The sequence below is a fragment of the Diospyros lotus genome, chromosome 6, assembly GCF_014633365.1.
Source record: "Diospyros lotus cultivar Yz01 chromosome 6, ASM1463336v1, whole genome shotgun sequence".
NCBI lineage: Eukaryota > Viridiplantae > Streptophyta > Magnoliopsida > Ericales > Ebenaceae > Diospyros > Diospyros lotus.
Genome location: NC_068343.1, coordinates 10920910 through 10935031, shown reverse-complemented (window position 1 = coordinate 10935031; position 14122 = coordinate 10920910). Strand labels below are relative to the sequence as shown.

General features: G+C 34.2%; 1 protein-coding gene across 2 annotated transcripts; it reads left to right on the top strand.

The window, feature by feature from the left end:
* Positions 1-5155: 5155 nt before the first annotated feature.
* Positions 5156-13883, top strand: LOC127803086 (peptide methionine sulfoxide reductase A5). 2 transcript variants are annotated; one of them, XM_052339110.1, is made up of 5 exons: positions 5156-5633; positions 12255-12367; positions 12437-12581; positions 12996-13051; positions 13141-13328. In XM_052339110.1, the coding sequence occupies exons 1-5, from the start codon at positions 5334-5336 to the stop codon at positions 13178-13180; spliced, it is 654 nt and encodes a 217-aa protein (XP_052195070.1). In that variant the 5' UTR covers positions 5156-5333; the 3' UTR covers positions 13181-13328. The 2 variants fall into 2 exon arrangements, with proteins under 2 accessions (XP_052195070.1, XP_052195069.1); XM_052339109.1 differs by lacking the exon at positions 12996-13051 and having other exon boundaries at positions 13141-13883.
* Positions 13884-14122: the final 239 nt, after the last annotated feature.

The following is a 14122-nucleotide window of genomic DNA, read 5'->3' as shown; positions in this document are numbered from 1 at the left end:
AGAGAGGGAGGGGGAGAGAGAGAGAGAGAGGAGCGGGTAGTTAGAATATATTAAGTGATCGGTGTTTAAGTTGCATGAAACCAGAAACAAAAAATATTTTTGATATGAAACAAAAATAGAGAATTGGTATTTAAAAAAAAAATGAAAACACGAAATAAATTACAAATCAAAAAAATAAAAGATTTTTTTTTTGTAAATATAACAAATTATAAAAAATAGTTCAAACATAAATAATAAACACGAGTTCCATAATACATTCATACAAACATAAAACATAAAGTTCACAATGTATTCAAACAATCATCAGTAATATTTACAAAGTTATATCATTATTATCATGACTCATTAATTAAAAACAAATAATAAATTTAAAAAACAAAATCGACAACAAACCAAGCAACTGAGCAAAGCATTGACTACCGAGCTACCAAATCAACGATAGCACGAGCATCGAGCACTAAAAAATCAACAGCGATGGCGAAAGGGAACGACCACAAGATGACTGAGGCTTGATCGATGGCGACATGAGTATCGAGCAGCAAAAAGCAATAGGCAGCAAGTCCAAGAGGGAATGATGACCTTGAGATCGAGGCTCGATCAATTGCCACACACGCACTAAGTAACAAAAAGCAATTAGTAACTGTAATATCTCGCATCGAGCGATAGAAATAACTAGAACAACTTACTCTGATGGGCCTACACGAACTTCTCAGGGGGTCACCTATCCTTGAACTTCTCTACCTTAAGCACACTTAACCCCGGAGTTCCTTGTCTACATTCAACCCAAACGGTATCCAGCTGGTGTTGTTTTATTCCTTACACTATCCTCGATATATACTAATTTATCTGAGCTCTCGGGGTATTGCATTCTCCCCCCCTTGAGCATATGACGTCCTCATCATGCGACCTTACAACTGGTCACAGATTTCCCCCTTTGCATGGTCGATGTGGGATTCGCCTACGCACCCGTTTTGGGAACTCAACGTCCTCGCTGAGATTTACCCCACCACCGCACTCAGAGGCTTGAGGGTCGGCTATGATATTACCTGTAACATCCCGCATCGAGCGATAGGAAGGACCAGAATAACTTACCCTGATGGGTCTACGCAAACTTCTCAGGGGGTCACCCATCATTGAACTTTTCCACCTCAAGCACGCTTAACCTCGGAGTTCTTTGCCTACATTTAGCCCAAAAGGTATCCAGTTGATATTGTTTCATTCCTTACACTATCCTCGATATATATTAATTTTTTGGGGCTCTTTGGGTATTACAACAACGAGTGCAAGAGGGAATGATAACAAAAGATAATAATGACCACGAGGCTAAGGCTCGATTGACGATGACACGAGCACCAAGCAAGCAACAATCGTCGACAACAACGAGAAGGAATAATGGTGACCAAAGGTTTAAAACGAGGCGATATTTGAAAATGGATCTAGGGCTAAAGAAGGCGATATGAAAAGACTGAATAAGAGAATGATGTAATATATAGCTGCTGGTTAGAGACAAAAACAATTGTGTCTCTAACCACAATCAATTGACATGAACACATTTTTGATAAATTTTCTGTAATTTGACACATCCTTGAAATGTTTCACAAATTACAAAAACAACCCAAAAAAACGTTTAAGGCTGCCTTTGATGTTACCCAAAGAGAAAACATATCAAAAATGCGTCTCCCACTATTTTCCCTCATTAGAGTTTAATACAACCATGATAATATGTTAATATATTATTATTGGGGTTGCATGGTGACTTGGATGAAATTAACAATGCTATCACATTTTTTTAGAGATTAGATTTAGGGTCATCTAATTTCGAGGTTTCATTGGCTTTTCCCTTAAGATTAATTAATTAATTTTGATAATGTACAAAAATAACAGAAGAATTGAATGTACAGGTGATGTACCGACTTTTGAAGGGAATGGGTGTTCCCTTCTTCTCGCTAGGTGGAGGAGCGTTTGTTTTATTTATTATCACTTTTTTTATGGCTTTATTAACGCTGAATAGACTCTTTTATCCTGAATTTATAATTAATTTTTAATTTTATATAATTTTGACATTTACTTTAATTTGATCATTAAATTTTAATTTTAATTTTAATTTTAATTTTATTTTTTTTCAATTGAACAAACGTGTGCCTCAACTTATGTGGTGGCTAAATATTCAATAACAGACACATCAGCAAAAATGGTGTTGTTTTTGGCTAATGGGTGACAATGAACATATTTGAAACTAGGAATCTGAAATGGATCTGAAGTGAGCTAATGGATTAAACTAGATTTGGGTTGAGATCTGGATGAGCAAAAACTAAGAAGTTTGGATATTTCAATGGTTGACTGTTGATAGATGCTTGGAGGCTCGTCAATAGCGGTAACAACGGATGGCAAGGCAGCTAAGTGCATTAATGACAAGAGAAGAAGAAGAAGCCCAACGAAAGCAGATCAACGACAAGGTGGTGATCATCATTGGCAAAGGCAACTATTGTAATAGTGTCAATCGAAGAAGACAACCAAAGTAAGTCGACAATGGGCAATGTTTGATGAAGACGAATGGTCATAGTCATCATCGGGGAAGCTCACTTGATCAATGGAGATGGCAAGGTTACAACAATTAGCGACTATGAGTCAGTCACGAATAGAAAGAAGAAATGCAGACAAAAGTAAAAAATGGCCTCAGGTTGGCCAACAGAAACTTGTAGCAATGATGGTGGTGGCAGACATAGTCAATGATGGTGATTGTTGTGGCAGTTGAATGGCATCGTTTTGTTGTGCTCATTGTCCCCCATTACTCGGAAACGATATCGTTTTTGCTGATGTGTCCGTTATTGGATACATCAACCACCACGTAAGTTATGGCACACGCTTGCTTAATTAATAATAAAGTTAAAATAAAATTTAAAATTCAATGATTAAATTAAAATAAAAATATAAAATATAAAAAATACCATAAATTCAAATACAACAATCTATTTGGCCTTATTTTAAACATGAGATGGACTTGTGTTGTCCAATTTATCATCATAACGTGATTGGATTATTATTGAGGCTTACTTCCTCATACGGATCTTGTTATTTCTACATGCATTCAAATGTCGTATTCTCTACATTCAAGTGTCATATTTTTTTTCCTTTTTTTTAAAGAAATATATATGCTGCTGGTTTTTAAAGTTTTCTTTACTTATAAATTTTAGTTTAATTCAATAATTTAACGAGCAGTCACGTGAGAACATTTGATTAGTGAATCTTAACAAAATTTTGAAGAGAATGTAATAGTACAATAGATTTTAATATCATGCAGTGGGTAGGTATAATTATACATTCAAAATAATTTAAAATATGTAGAAAATTGGTATTATTTGAGTCATTTAGACATCTCACAAAACTTTAACTTCATTGTATTATTATGTAAAAAGTTATGTCCATATGTAACACATTAATATGTTGTGAGAAAGATAAAAATATTTAAACGAATTATATTATGCTTTTAAGTTTAGATTAGAGACACAAATTAGATTAAATATAACATGGGTTAGGTTGACTCACTTATCAAAAAAATCAACTCTATATTATAACAAATAAATTAGTAAGGGTGTTCAAATTTAAGTCTGAATCAAAAAAAATTGGTCTAATCTAAAATCAAATAAATTCAGTCTAATACGTATAAATACAATAACTCATATGTATTGTTATATATATACATATATATAACATGAATCATGTTAGGTGTATACTTATTTTGTACATCTTGAGCTACATAATGGGGTATTATGATCAAAATACCCTGCGCCTCACGCGCTTCTATGCACCTCATAAGGAGTATTTTTATCATAATACCCCCTTATGTAGCCCAAGATATACAAAATAGGTGTACCAATAACATTTTTCATATAACATTAGACATATACACTGTGCATACAACATACTGCTATGGTATATATATGTAATGTCGTGTTACGTGTAAGTGGTATGTATATGTGTGTGTGAATCGAATCAATATCAAATTGATTGAGCAAATTTTTTTTTGTAAATTTTAATTTTAATCTAGTCCAAATCAATTAAACACTCTTATATGTCACCTCAAAGGCAAAGTTCCGTAGTCCAAAGTTTGACTTGTCCCGATACGATTAAAATTAGAAAAATAAAATAAAAGTTTAAAAAGTTCACAAAATTATTTTTTAAAATAATTTTAATTAATATATTTGATGCATATTGTACATATTAATATAGTATATAGTTAATAACACCTAACCCATAAAAAAATAACACCTCAAATTTCAATTGCAATGATGCGTGCAACATTTCAAACTAATAATAACAAAAAAATATATATATAATGATTATATATTAGTTATATTATATTTTGCCTAATTTCCACTTGTAGGTGTACACTTTGTGTATAATATAATTAATTTAATTTTGAAAATGAGGAACAATGAAATATATATTATCTAAGCATAATGTATATTTATTACACCTAAGGACCATTATTAGCATTATCTTATATTTTGATCTAAATTATGTTTTGTGCATGATTATATTAAGTTTAAAAAAATTAAAAAATATTTGAAATTATTTTAAAAAATAAGCCATGGCCTCATTTCATGTATTTTTAATAAAAATAAATCACGTCACCAAATTAATACATATAACTAAACTTTTAACGACAAAGAAAATTGTTAATTTGATTATCTCAAATAGTAATTAATATACATCACGACACAAAAATTGTTAATTTGATTATCTCAAACAATAATTAATATAGATTACTATTTGATGATATGCATTAATTTGATAACGTGATTTGTTTTTATTTGAGTAACGTTTGTTAATCAAGATATAAAACAGAAAATATGAGATATAAAAAGTATTTCAAATAAAAGTATTTTTTTATTATATTTGTTAAATTTTCTTAAAAAAAATTACATAACATCTTATCTTATCTTTTTTTTCTCTTTCAAATAATTTATTTTAAACTTTTTAAATAAGTTATCTTGATAAAAAAATTCTTATTTATTTTAAAAAATATTACATTCAAAGACAGCTAAGAAGATAAGAATTGGAAATACAACTAAGGGGGAAAAAAATGGGAACAACATGTCTGAAATCATTCTTATAAGGTTGGGTTTCACTGTAGAATAAAAAAATAAAAAAAAAGAAAGGAAGAGGGAGAGTTTGGAATGAGAGCAGGAGACCGGGTTCGAAACCAGCGAAGAAGAAACACGAATTTTCTAAAACTAGAGCAGAAAACACGCGGCATTCGACGGACCGGCGATATCCTCTGTCTCTGACGAACTCCTCCGTCCCTCTCCTTGAGTTTGAGACGCAAGCCAATGAAGCTCTGGGCAAGCAATGTCCTCTTTTCTCGCATAACATGCTTTTGCATTGTAAGCATTTTGCTTGTGGACAGGGCGTCGAGCATCAGATTTCCTGATCGGATCTCCCAAGTCCCCACCAAGAATTCGCCCAATCAGCCTCTCAAAACTGCGGTTTTCGCCCTCGGCAGCTTTTGGAGATCCGAAGCCGTGTTTGGATGCTTGGACGGCGTCGTCCGGACGACTGCCGGCTACGCTGGCGGATCTAAAGCCAATCCCGAGTACCGAAGCCCGGGTGATCACGCCGAGTCCGTACAGGTACTCTCTCTGTCTCTATCCTCCTGTATATACTTAGTTGGACGAACACAAATTCACCAGTTATTTGAATTGGTGGTCTTGTTGCGGTTTAAGAAACTCGTTGTTTGAATTTGATTCAGGCTGTGTTTGGGAGAGATTTAGTAATGGAACGGAATAAAATGAACTACAAATGGGTGGAATGGAATGAAATGAAAGATTCTTTCTCTTTGTTTGGGAGAGGATATGATGAAAAGTAATGCAATTGAATTGAAATAATGGATAGATGAGTCTATTTCCATCCAATCTCCTCCAATTTGGAGGAGACAAAAATTGTTTATTTGGAGGAGATTGGATGGAAAAGGGTTCCATCCAATCTCTCTCCATTCCGTTGCTAATAGGCCTCCCAAACAAAGAAAATCCCTTTCCACCCAATTCCATTACTTTACATCCTCCCATCTTACCAATTGTCCAACACAGTGTGTTTGGGAGAAGGGTATGGAATGGAAATGGATGGAAGAGTGCTCTTCATTTGGAAGAGTCATTAGTGCGATCAATAAGAGATGAACAATACAAGGTGGAAAATGGAAATGGAAATTGATGAAAAATGAGTGCAATCAATACAAGATGTAGGTCAGTTGCTGTGCAAGCAAACATGGAATAAGAGATGAACAAATTGCCTTATTGTGATAGGTTGTGCCTATTGAAAGAGGGAACATGTACTAAAAATCAACCAAATATAGAGTAAGCAAGAACATTGTTTAAGATGGGGCAGCAATGGGCACAAAGCCCAGCAAATGTTTGACTAAATGTAGCGAGAGCCAAGAGGACATGAAATATGTCGAAAGTAAATATTGGTGGTGATGGTAAGACAAAAAGGCTTGCTAAGTGAAATGGCTCCAGCTTGAATTGAGATTTTGAGTAACTGTTTGTGACTACAGAGATGTCTTCTGATTGGCTCTCCCCACCCTGTATGTCTGATAACATGTGTTTAGTTCAAGTTCTTTTTGTTGTCAGCTGGTATATTTTTTCGGGGTGCCTTTTTCATTTTGTTCAACTTAACCAATATCTGAAGATTGCAAGTATGAGAGTAACTTCATTGGGGGAAAATGCTATTCTTTTGGCTTCTTGAAAAAACTTAAATATCAGTCCAACATGTTGAGAGTGGCTTGTTGGTCTAGGGCTACAGTATTTTGTCATCATATTGTGGCGTGTGTTATTAGAACATAAATCTAAAAAGGTGCATGCTGAGTGTCAGCCATGGTTTTGATTTAGAGTTATGTTGTGCATAGTCCATGTAATTGTTATTTACTTATCCATTGATTCTTCTCCCAAAAGATGTGATGGACAAGAACCACTTGTACTTTGACAACATTTATTTTGTGAGGTTGAGTAATATCAAGTGTCACTCTTACCATTAAGTTTAATATGCCTTTTCATAATGATACAGCATAAGTGGATTAGTAAGATCCTGAGAACCTTTGTTTGAATAATCCAATGAGATCTTACTACTTCAAAATTGCAATCCTTTGTAATTGCAAATAGAATTATATATGTACAAATGTTTTTTTTTCCCTCTAATTTTTAGTTGCCCTTTTTGAAAAGAAAAAAATTAAGAAAATAAGATATACTATCACCTTTGCTTTTCTAGTGGCTAGGAACTTTTTATTTTTTGATGAGGTGGTACTTCAATAGATTTTAGTGCTTACAAAGATGTGCTTTAGCTTTCCCTCTCCTTGCAATGCATAATAACCATATTTTGGCTGTACTTAGAAGTATATGCAGGGTAAGTACCCTTTTTGTTAAGGTTAATGATCTTGATAATTATGAGCCTGTCATTTTACTTGAAGAGAAGTAATTGCCAACTTAAGGCTTTAAATATTCTAATATCAGTAAGCAAATATACTATTCTCTAGAAATGCTTAATTCTAAATCCTACCTGCCTAATCAGGCAGTTATTGTTTTGTTAGAGAAATTATATCTACCATCCATACACAGCTTCAAGAAGTCTTTCTGGTCTAAAAAAGGAAATGTATCTAGTTTGTTCACAATCTAAATGTTAGTTTTGTTGTCAATTATCCAAAAAGACTGCTTTCTTGCGAGACAAGAGGACCAGACCGCGTATGTTTTACAGCTTATAAAGTCATACTTGAAGAATGCCTAACCACTCAACGTAAACGATAGTCATTGACAGCCATATCAAAAAATTGAGGAGGAAGAATGATATAGAACGAAGCCCAAAAATCAGATGGTGGGATTTAAAAGTTGAAAACAAGCTATTTTTTAGGGAAAAGTGTGTGGTAAAAGAGATTGGACCAGAGAGGGAGAGACTAACCAAATGTGGATTGAAATGATTATTGTGGTTCGAAATTCAGCAAAAATGATTCCAGGAGAGTCAAAGAAAGAAGTCACAAATCAAAAAGAGTCTTGGTGGTGGCCTAACCACTCAACGTAAACAATAGTCATTGACAGCCATATCAAAAAATTGAGGAGGAAGAATGATATAGAACGAAGCCCAAAAATCAGATGGTGGGATTTAAAAGGTGAAAAACAAGCTATTTTTGAGGGAAAAGTGTGTGGTAAAAGAGATTGGACCAGAGAGGGAGAGACTAACTAAATGTGGATTGAAATGACTATTGTGGTTCGAAATTCAGCAAAAATGATTCCAGGAGAGTCAAAGAAAGAAGTCACAATCAAAAAGAGTCTTGGTGGTGGAATGAGAAGGTACAAGAAAAAATCAAAACTAGGAGATCTTACTGTAAGAATTTATGTAAATGCCATAACGAAGAAAATTTAAAGGGGTATAATTTGGCCAAAAAATAATCAAAGAAGACACTTAGTGAAGCAACATTAAAAGCTTATGGAAATTTGTATCAAACTTGACACAAAAGATAGGGGAAGAGATTTATGAAAACTAGCTAAGGCAAAAGAAAGAAAAACAAGAGATTTAAGCCAAGTAAAATGCATAACAAATGAAAACCAAAAAATAATAGTAAATGAGGGGGCGATCAAGGAGAGATGGAAGGAATATTTCTTGAAGTTATTTAATAAAGGTGGAGAAACAAGTATTATGTTGGGACATCTTAGTATCTTTGAAAAATGTATGAAGTACATGTTCTATAGATGTATATGTCAAATAAAACAAAGTAAGTATTGAAAAAGATGAAGAATAGTAAAGCAATTGGACCAGATAATATCCGATAGATGTATGGAAATGTATAGGAGAAGAGGGCATTTTTTGGTTGACAAAATTATTCAATGTGATCCTTAAATAAGAAAAAGGATGTTGAACGAGTGGAGGAATAGCATTTAGTGCCTATTTATAAGAATAAATGAGATGTTCAAAGTTGTGGAAATTATAAAGGAATCAAGCTAATGAGCTACACTATAAAACTTTGGGGGACAGAAATTGATAAAGGTTAAGAAGAGAAACCAAGGTGTCTGAAAAGCAATTTGGTTTCATGTTTGGTAGGTCCAACAAGGCTAGTTGTATGCCTAATGGAAACATATAGAGAGATAAGCAAAAAGATTTACATATGGTGTTTTTAGATTTAGAAAAAGATTATGACAAAGTTTCTAGCGAAGTGGTCTAGAGAGTCTTAGAGAAGAAAGGAGTCAGAATTATTTTTTTTATAGGTTATTAAGTACATGCATCATGAGGCAGAAAGATGTGTTAAAACATGTATGAGAGATACTGAGGCTTTTTCATTACAATTGAACTATACCAAGGATCTGCATTAAGACCTTATCTATTTACCTTTGATGAACTCAATAAACATATTCAGGCAAAGATGCTTTAGTGTATGCTATTCACAATTGACATCATCTTGGTGGATGAGACAAAAGACTGCTTGAATACTAAGCTTAAGATGTGGAGGAACACTTCAGATTTTAGAGGTTTTAAGTTAACCGGATTGAAAATTGGACGTATGGAATATAAGTTTAGTAAATACAAGTGCGGATGATGGATGTTATGGTAAAACTTGAATATCAAGGCATTCCATGAAAGGATAGTTTAGATATCCTGGATCAGATCAATCATCCAAAAAGATGGGAGTTCAATGAGAATGTTGCTCGTAGAATTAAGGCAAGATACTTAAAATGGAAAAGTGTGTGTGATCCTTTGTGTGACAGTAAGATTTCTTTATAGCAAAACAGAAAATTTTATAAGACAACTATGGGCCCGTTTTGTGGGGCTTTTATTTTCAGTTTTTGTTTTCACTATTTTGACAATGAAAACATAACAAAAACGTTTGGTTACTTGTTTACTTTTTAAAAAAAAATTCAAAATTTTGTCAATAAAGAAAAAGGGGTTTTTAGTTTTCTGTTCTTATTTTCTTTTTCTTCTCCCTTCATCACCCTTCACTGTTGACAAGTTTGGTAGGGTTTTATTTTCAGTTTTTGTTTTCACTATTTTGACAACAAAAACATAACAAAATCATTTGGTTACTTGTTTACATTTTAAAAAAATTCAAAATTTTGTCAATAAAGAAAAGGGATTTTTCAGTTTTCTGTTCTCTGTTTTCATTTTCTTCTCCCTTCATCGCCCTTCACTGTTGATTGCCAATGCAGCCAGAAACCTACTATCAACTAACTCCAGGCGACCTACTGTTGAAGTCTTCGACAACACTCTCCAGCAACTCCCATGGGAGTTACTGGCGACTGGAGAGATGGTTGGAGGAATCACCGGCAACCTCCAGCATCTATCCTCCAATCATCAGCTATGTAAATGGTAGGAGAAGAAAAAAGTAAATACAAAGATGAAATACCTATTTATCTAAATTTTAGTTGACTTAATTTTATATTTTTTATTCATCAATCTATAAATTTTACCTATAGACTGTTCTAGAAACTATTGAAAGCACCATATTCCCATTAGGTAAATATAACTCATGGATACAAGTGTTGTGTCCTATATGTATCTAAAATCAATGATCATTTGTGTCCTAGATGTATCTAAAATCAATGGTAATAGAAAAAAAAGTAAGATAAACCATTTGGTGTGTTTTTTAATCTATCTAAATTGTATTTTGTGTCCAAATGGGTACAACACCCAATAAAGAGTGTTTTTTGGGTTTCATATACTGTTAGGTCTAGAACATTTGAAACAAGCATCCCCCCCCCCCCCCCCCCCCCCCATTCTAGAGTTATTCTCTTTCAATGTAGCCTATAGATATGGATGTGTCTTTAGTTTTTCATAAGTTAACTTTGCATGTGCCTTTTATTCTAAAGAATTTGTGATGGTGTTTTTTGTATTTTGCTTTAGACCTTAAGAGGGCTAGCCTTCTTCAACTTCTAAAGAAACTACAATTCTCTAGTTGTCCATTTCCCAAGATCAGTCCAGTTTTCGATTAGAAAATGAGAACCTAATCCTAGCACTTTACCTGATTCACACTGGAAATACTTGAAATTTCCATTGGCCAGGTAATTCCACCCTGGTTTCTATGAAAATCTAAAAAATTACCCATTTTTAACCTTTTCCTCTAAAAATGCCAGAAGTAAACCTTTAACCATTAGAAACCCAACTCCAGAAGTCAGCAAAAAACAGGAAACTTCAGGCATTTTATGATACCCCCCCCCTCCCCCCCCCTTCCCCCCCCCCCCCCCACCCCCAAAAAAAAAACCATTACAAACCCATTTTTAATTACATCAATCAAGTATGCTAACTTGTCTTGCATCATTGTATCAGTCCTAAAGATCTCTATGCTTAATATTTTCAAGCAAAAAATGTCGGTGCTTTATAGGAAAAAGATTTAGCATGTGAAGCCCTATAATGTAGTCCAACCTTTAGGATTATATTAGGTTTTTCATGTATAACAAAAGAATAAAAGTGTATCACATAACTATAAAGCTTCAACATCTGCGCATGAAATTTAGAAAATTGAAACACTTGCTAACTTGTGTTATGACTCTCTGATGCAATTGTTGCTGAGTAATACTTTTAGAGCTTGTCCATAACCCAAAGAAAAACCAGTTGTAGGCAGGTTTTGGTTATATTACACTCCTGTGCTACATAACTGCTATTAAGGCATTACTATTACTAGGGCCTGGAAGAAGGACGTTTCAAGGTTGCAACTCCATTTCTAGTTTGCTACTACTAATAATTTTACACTATTCCAACATCTAAGTCTGGGAAATGCTCTATCCTTGAAATTTTAAGAAGGGTGCCAGCTGTGGCTGGTATAGTTCTGACTGGATGCCACATGATTCTTGATGTGCTCATAATTCCGTTATCTAGTATTCTTTCATGATGACTGTAAATTAATTAAATCCAGAAATTAGATGCTGTTTCTAGTCTTATTTTGTCATTGTGTTGTCCCGATGGAGATTTTATGTTGTTTCTGAAATTAAGATGATTGTTTTATATCTTGACTTTGTGGTTTGTGTTTGGACATTATATATGCATTTAATTTTCCCACTCATGAGAGAAAAACTTGGACCCTTTGCGAAAGACAGTACTCTTGAACCTTGAAAAATGAGTTTTTGGTGTCAAGTCTATTTCTACCTGTTTTAAAAAATTTTAATCCTTTTTTGGGTTTCATCTGATAGCTTGATTTTCAATTCATACAGCTAAAATGGCATGTTTCTTCTTCACGGTAGCTTTACTGAAAATTTAACAAAAATCAATCTTTAAATGTGCTGCAGATTGAATATGATCCTAGGCTGATTAGTTATAGACAGCTTTTGCAAGTTTTCTGGTCCAGTCATGACTCAAGACAAGTATTTGGCCAAGGTCCTGATGTGGGAGACCAGTACAGGTAAAATCAGAAACATCACATTTCCTCATGTTAAACCCACACTCACCCAATACAGTACTCTGTCAACAGGTCTATAATATTCACTAATGGGACTGAAGAGTCCAGACTAGCAGCAATCAGCAAAGAAAGAGAACAAACTAAATCAAAGAGCGGTATCGTAACTACACAAATTCAGCAACTTAGAATATTCTACCCTGCAGAACCTGAACATCAGGTTTGGTATTCTTTAACATGATCGTGTTGGCTGATAGTAGCTCATTTGGTGCAGACTAGTTGGATAATAGATCTAACAGCTAGGACACCAAGAGTGGCCGAGCATTCTTGCTGAATTGCTAAATTGAGAATAAAATGTTTTGCTTAACTAAATTCTTTTTCATCTTAGTAATTGATCATTCTCTCATATGTTCATTTTGTCTTCAAACTGAAAAAAGAAAAAAGAAAAAAAAAGAAGAGTGAATCTTGCAAGTTTGATGGCATGAGCTTATTTTTCTCACTTTGTGAGACCAGATAGCCAAGTTGGGCTATAATCCTTCTGGCTGCTAATGCTCCCTACCATGTGTTAATAAAAATAAGAAAGCAAATATAGATAAAACCATCATTTACAATAGCCTTTCTCTATTCTGTCCAGGCTCCAGCAGCGTTCCAATCCCTTTTTGTTACTCTCATGGCAGTAAAAAACATGAGGTTCTGAAGTTTAGCTTTTCCTTTTAAAGATCGAGAATCTATTCTGTAGCTTCAATAATCAGCTGTGGAACTACATATGGTATGTGCAGAAATTTGAGCTCAAACGAAACACATTCCTTCTTCAGCTGATTGGGAATTTGCCAGAAGAGGAGCTTGAGAAGTCGACCCTGGCAGCGAAGCTAAACAGCTATTCAGCCGAGCTTTGTCCAACCAAGATTCAAAGGCAGATTGATTCCAAGATCAATGACATTATCAGAAGAGGTTGGCCCATTTTACGGGAGTTATAGTTAGAGAAGCCACTTTCTCAACATGACATGATTTAGACTGAGGTTAAACTGTAGAGACCAGTTACAATTTGCCTAGCCTAGGCTGGTGGATGGTTCGCTTATGTAGCTGTTGGTTTTCCTTGAATCTGGATTGCTGAGATTCATAAAGCTGTGGGATGGAGGAGCTGAAAATTGTTGATTTTAGTCGGTCCAATTAGTTTTGTGCTGTCCCAGTTATCTTGTTGAGGCGTTTTTTAGTGGCTGAGGTTCTTGAAGCGCTATAAAAATAAATTTTAGAATGCATTACTGTGTAATTCTTTTGTAGGATCAGAAGGAAGCTTTTTTTCCATTGAAGTAGTAGTGTGTTCCTTATACCGAAGCCATTTTATTAGTTGAACCTCTGGAAATGTGAGGTAAATTCAATGCCTAGTTCTGAGCTCAACTCTGGCGAGTTCAATGTGATTGATGTGTGGATCAGAATTTTGTTGTGGTTGTGAACAAATCTGTATAAATTGCTGAAAATGTCTTCAAATCAGTGTTTAAAGCTTAAACTATAATTATTATTATTGTTAAATTCTAATCAAAGGCTGATATTAATGTGACACGGCTTCTCATGTTACTAATTTCACTCATCGGACAACTGTTAAATCATTTTTTGTCTTTAAATCTTAATCCCAACAAAGAATGAAAATTTGCACGCGTGATAGTGGCAAGGGAGAGAAGCTGTAGTTAACGGGTCAAAAGATGAAAGCTCTTTATGCAATTGCCCTTTTCATTTTTCTCGCAGAAAAGGAGATGGAAGATA

Bases quoted from the DNA above. Each gene is read 5' to 3' on its own strand.
- LOC127803086 (XM_052339109.1), top strand. From the start codon at position 5,334: ATGAAGCTCTGGGCAAGCAATGTCCTCTTTTCTCGCATAACATGCTTT. The intron at 5,634-12,254 runs GTACTCTCTCTG...AATGTGCTGCAG, and splicing joins ATCACGCCGAGTCCGTACAG to ATTGAATATGATCCTAGGCT. The intron at 12,582-13,140 runs GTTTGGTATTCT...TGGTATGTGCAG, and splicing joins CTGCAGAACCTGAACATCAG to AAATTTGAGCTCAAACGAAA.